This window comes from Penaeus chinensis, chromosome 9, assembly GCF_019202785.1.
Source record: "Penaeus chinensis breed Huanghai No. 1 chromosome 9, ASM1920278v2, whole genome shotgun sequence".
NCBI lineage: Eukaryota > Metazoa > Arthropoda > Malacostraca > Decapoda > Penaeidae > Penaeus > Penaeus chinensis.
In genome coordinates this window covers 40,907,121-40,912,120 of record NC_061827.1, presented here as the reverse complement: position 1 = coordinate 40,912,120, position 5,000 = coordinate 40,907,121, and the positions used below count along the sequence as shown (strand labels likewise).

Here is a 5,000-nt window from a genome sequence, read left to right as displayed (position 1 = left end):
GAGGTAGGCCTACTTACCCTATTTCCCAAGAAATAGGTAGGCCAACTTACTCCTTTTCCCAGGAAAAATTAAGGCCAACTTGCGCATTTTCCAGAAAATAGGTAGGCCTACTTATCCCATTCCCAAAAGAGGTAGGCCTACTTACCCCATTTCCCAGGAAAGAGGTAGGCCTACTTACCCATTTCCTAGGAAAGAAGTAGGCCTGTTTACTCCATCCTCCAAAAGAGATACGCTTACTTGCCCCATTCAACTAAATGAGGCACCTCCTACTTACCCATTTCCCGGGTAGGCCTACTTACCCATTTCCTAGGAAAGAAGTAGGCCTGTTTAATCCATCCTCCAAAAGAGATACGCCTACTTACCCCATTCAACCAAGAGAAAGGCCTACTTACCAGATTCAACCAAAAGAGGTAGCCTACTTACCTCATCCTCCAAAAGAGATACGCCTACTTACCCTATTCAACTAAGAGAGGTAGGCCTACTTACCCCATTCAACCAAAAGAGGTAGGCCTACTTACCAGATTCAACCAAAAGAAGTAGGCCTACTTACCCCTCCTCCAAAAGAGATAGTCCTACTGACCCCATTCAACCAAAAGAGGTAGGCCTACTGACCCCATTCAATCAAAAGTAGGCCTACATACCCCATCCTCTAAAAGAGATAGGCCTACTTACCCCATCCTCCAAAAGAGATAGGCCTACCTACCCCTTTCAATCAAAAGAAGTAGGCCTACTTACCCCGTCCCCCAAAAGATATAAGCCTACTTTTCCCATTCAACTAAAAGATTTAGACCTACTTACCACATTTCCCTGAAAAGAGGTAGGCCTACTTCCCTACTTACACCATTCAACCAAAAGAGGTAGGCCTACTTCCCTACTTACCCCATTCGACCAAAAGAGGTAGGCCTACTTACCAGATTCAACCAAAAGAGGTAGCCTACTTACCCCATCCTCCAAAAGAGATACGCCTATTTACCCTATTCAACTAGAAGAGGTAGGCTTACTTACCCGATTCAACTAATAGAGGTAGGCCTACTTACCCCATTAAACCAAAAGAGGTAGGCCTACTTAACCCATTCAACCAAAAGAGGCAGGCCTACTTACACCATACAACTAAAAGAGGTAGGCCTACTTACCCCATTCAACCAAAAGGGGTAGGACTACTTACCCCATTCAACCAAAAAGAGGTAGGCCTACTTACTCCATTAACTATAAGAAATAGGCCTCCTTACCCCATTCAACCAAATGAGGTAGGCCTACGTACCCCATTCAACCAAAAGAGGTAGGCCTACTTACTCCATTCAACGAAAAGAGGCAGGCCTACTTACCTCATTCAACGAAAGGAGGCAGACCTACATACCGCATTCAACCAAAAGAGGTAGGTCTACATACCCTATTCAACCAAAAGAGGTAGGCCTACTTACCCCATCTTCCAAAAGGGATAGGCCTACTTACCCCATTCAAACAAAAGAGGTAGGCCTTCATACCCCACACAACCAAAAGAGGTAGGCCTACTGACCCCATTCAACCAAAAGAAGTAGGCCTACCTACCCCATCCTCTAAAAGAGATAGGCCTACTTACCCCATCCTCCAAAAGAGGTAGACCTACTTACCCCATTCAACCAGAAGATTAAGGCCTACTTACCAGATTCAACCAAAAGTAGGCCTACTTACTCCATTCAATCAAAAGAGGTAGGCCTACTTACCAGATTCAACCAAAAGAAGTAGCCTTCTTACCCCATCCTCTAAAAAAGATAGGCCTACTTACCCCATTTAACTAAAAGAGGTAGACCTACTTACCACATTTCCCTGGAAAGAGGTAGGCCTACGTCCCTACTTACCCCATTAAACCAAAAGAGGTAGGCCTACTTACCAGATTCAACCAAAAGAGGAGGCCTACTTACCCCATCCTCCAAAAGAGATACGCATATTTACCCTATACAACTAAAAGAGGCAAGCTTACTTACCCCATTCAACTAATAGAGGTAGGCCTACTTACCCCATTCAACCCAAAGAGGTAGGCCTACTCACCCCATTCAACTAAAAGAGGTAGGCCTAATTACCCCATTCAACCAAAAAAGGTAGGCCTACTGACCCCATTTAACCAAAAGAGGTAGGCCTATTTACCCCATCCAACTAAAATAGTTAGGCCTACTTACCCCATTCAACCATAAGAGGTAAGCCTTCTTACCCCATTCAACTAAAAGAGGTAGGCTTACTTACCCCATTCAAAGAAGAGAGGCAGGCCTATTTACCCCATTCAACTAAAAGAGATAGGCCTACTTACCCCATTCAACCAAAAGAAGTAGGCCTATTTACCCCATTCTCCAAAAGAGATAGGCTTACTTACCCCATTCAACCAAAAGAGGTAGGCCTACTTACCCCATTCAACTAAAAGAGGTAGGCCTACTTACCCCATTCAACCTACTGACCCCATTCATCCAAAACAAGTAGGCCTACTTACCCATTCTCTAAAAGAGATTGGCCTACTTACCCCATTCAACCAAAAGATTAAGGCCTACTTACCAGATTCAACCAAAGGAAGGCCATCTTACCCCATTCAACCAAAAGAGGTAGGCCTACTTACCCCATCCTCTAAAAGAAGTAGGCCTACTTACCCCCATTTAACCAAAAAAGGTAGTCCTACTTACCCCATTCAACCAAAAGAGATAGGCCTACTTACCCCATACAACCAAAAAAGATAGGCCTACTTACCCCATTCAACAAAAGGGGTAGGTCTACTTGCTCCATTCAACCAAAAGAGGTAGGCCTACTTACTCCATTCAACCAAAAGAGGTAGGCCTACTTACCCCATCCTCCAAAAGAGGTAGGCCTACTTACCCAATCCTCCAAAAGAGGTAGGCCTACTTACCCCATTCAACCAAAAAATTAAGGCCTACTTACCAGATTCAACCAAAAGTAGGCCTACTTACCCCATCCTCTAAAAGAAGTAGTCCTACTTACCCCATTCAACCAAAAGAGGTAGGCCTACTTACCCCATTCAACCATAAGAGATAGGCCTATTTACCTCATTCAACCAAAAGATATAGGCCTACTTACCCATTCAACCAAAAGATATAGGCCTACTTACCTCATTCAACCAAAAGAGATAGGCCTACTTACCCATTCAACCAAAAGAGATAGGCCTACTTACCCCATTCAACCAAAAGAGATAGGCCTACTTACCCCATTCAACCAAAAGAAGTAGGCCTTCTTACCCCATTCAACCGAAAAGAGGTAGGCCTACTTACCCCATCCTCTAAAAGAGATAGGCCTACTTACCCCATCCTCTAAAAGAGATAGGCCTACTTACCCCATCCTCCAATAGAGATAGGCCTACTTACCCCATCCAACCAAAAGAGATAGGCCTACTTTCCCCATTGAACCAAAAGAGGTAGGCCTACTTACCCCATTCAACCAAAAGAAGTAGGCCTACTTACCCCATTCAACTAAAAGAGGTAGGCCTACTTACCCCCATTCAACCAAAAGAGATAGGCCTACTTACCCCATTCAACCAAAAGAAATAGGCCTACTTACCTCATTCAACCAAAAGAAGTAGGCCTACTTACCCCATCCTCTAAAAGAGATAGGCCTACTTACCCCATCCTCCAAAAGAGATAGGCCTACTAACCCCATTTAACCAAAAGTAGGCCTACTTACCCCATCCTCCAAAAGAGATAGGCCTACTTTCCCCATTGAACCAAAAGAGATAGGCCTACTTACCAATTCAACTAAAAGATTAAGGCCTACTTACCAGATTCAGCCAAAAGAGGTAGGCCTACTTACCCCATTCAACCAAAAGAGCCTACTTACCCCATCCTCTAAAAGAGATAGGCCTACTTACCCCATTCAACCAAAAGATTAAGGCCTACTTACCCCATTTAACCAAAAGAGCCTACTCACCCCATTCCTCGGGAGGGGGCGGGGCCAGTGCATTCAACTCCCGCGCCAGCCTATATAAAGGGTTTCTCTCGTCGCCGTGAATCCATTCCGCGCCCGCCTCGACCACGACGTTTCCTAATAAGATGGTTGGGTTATTTGGGGCCTGTTCGATGCTTTGTGATTGTTGGTGTTTGTGTGTGGGTGGTATGGGAGGGGTGTGTGTGTGTGTGTGGGTTGTTTGGTTGTTTGAGTGGGGGGGGGTTGAGTGTGTGTGTGTGTGGGGTGGGGGGGTTGTGTGTGCGTGTGTATGTATGCGTGTACGTTCATTTACAAACCCACCTGTACACTCGCACAAATTCTATACATAAGTTTATCTTTGAGTGTATATTAGACTAACAATATATATATATATACCATTAAAATCATTAACCTTACATAACACGGATCAAACAATCAACCTTATATGATATAAAAAATTTCAACAATTTAATTATGATTTTTCTCCAATATCCTCCATCACGCACCTTCCCTGACGGTGAAGACACGCCCACCCAGCCTCTCCTTGGCCTCCAAAATGAGCAGATCTGATACGTCGTTTTCCAGCAGCGTTTTGGCCGCCGTCAGTCCGGACACGCCCCCTCCTATGATCGCCACGCCCACCTTCTCGGCCTGGCTCACCCTAGATTGGGTTATGGAAGGAGTTATTATTGTTGTTATTATTATTATTATTATTATTATTATTATTATTATTATTATCATTAACATCTTCATTGTCATTATTATTGTTATGGTTATTATTATAATCATTATTATGGTTATTATTATAATCATTATTATGGTTATCACTATAATTATTATTAGGGTTATTATAGTTCATATTATTATTATTATTATTATGATTATCATTATCATTATTATAATTTTATTATTATTATATAATAATAATAATAATAACATTAACATTTTAATTATCATTATTATTATTGTTATGGTTATTATTATGTTCATTATTATGATGATGATGATGATGATGATGATGATGATGATGATGATGATGATGATGATGATGATGATGATGATGATGATGATGATGATGATCATGATGATCATGATGATCATGA

The 5,000-nt window shown here is 42.5% G+C and overlaps 1 protein-coding gene across 1 annotated transcript in view; it reads right to left on the bottom strand.

Annotated features, from left to right (window-relative positions):
• LOC125028930 (peroxisomal N(1)-acetyl-spermine/spermidine oxidase-like) overlaps window positions 1-5,000 on the bottom strand; it is a 15,210-nt gene that overhangs the window by 5,391 nt on the left and 4,819 nt on the right. The window contains exons 3-4 of the mRNA XM_047618558.1: window positions 4,404-4,558; window positions 3,901-4,014 (exon numbers count right to left, since the gene is read on the bottom strand). Coding sequence (XP_047474514.1) covers window positions 3,901-4,014; window positions 4,404-4,558 — 269 coding nt within the window. The remainder of the gene's footprint in view (window positions 1-3,900; window positions 4,015-4,403; window positions 4,559-5,000) is intronic.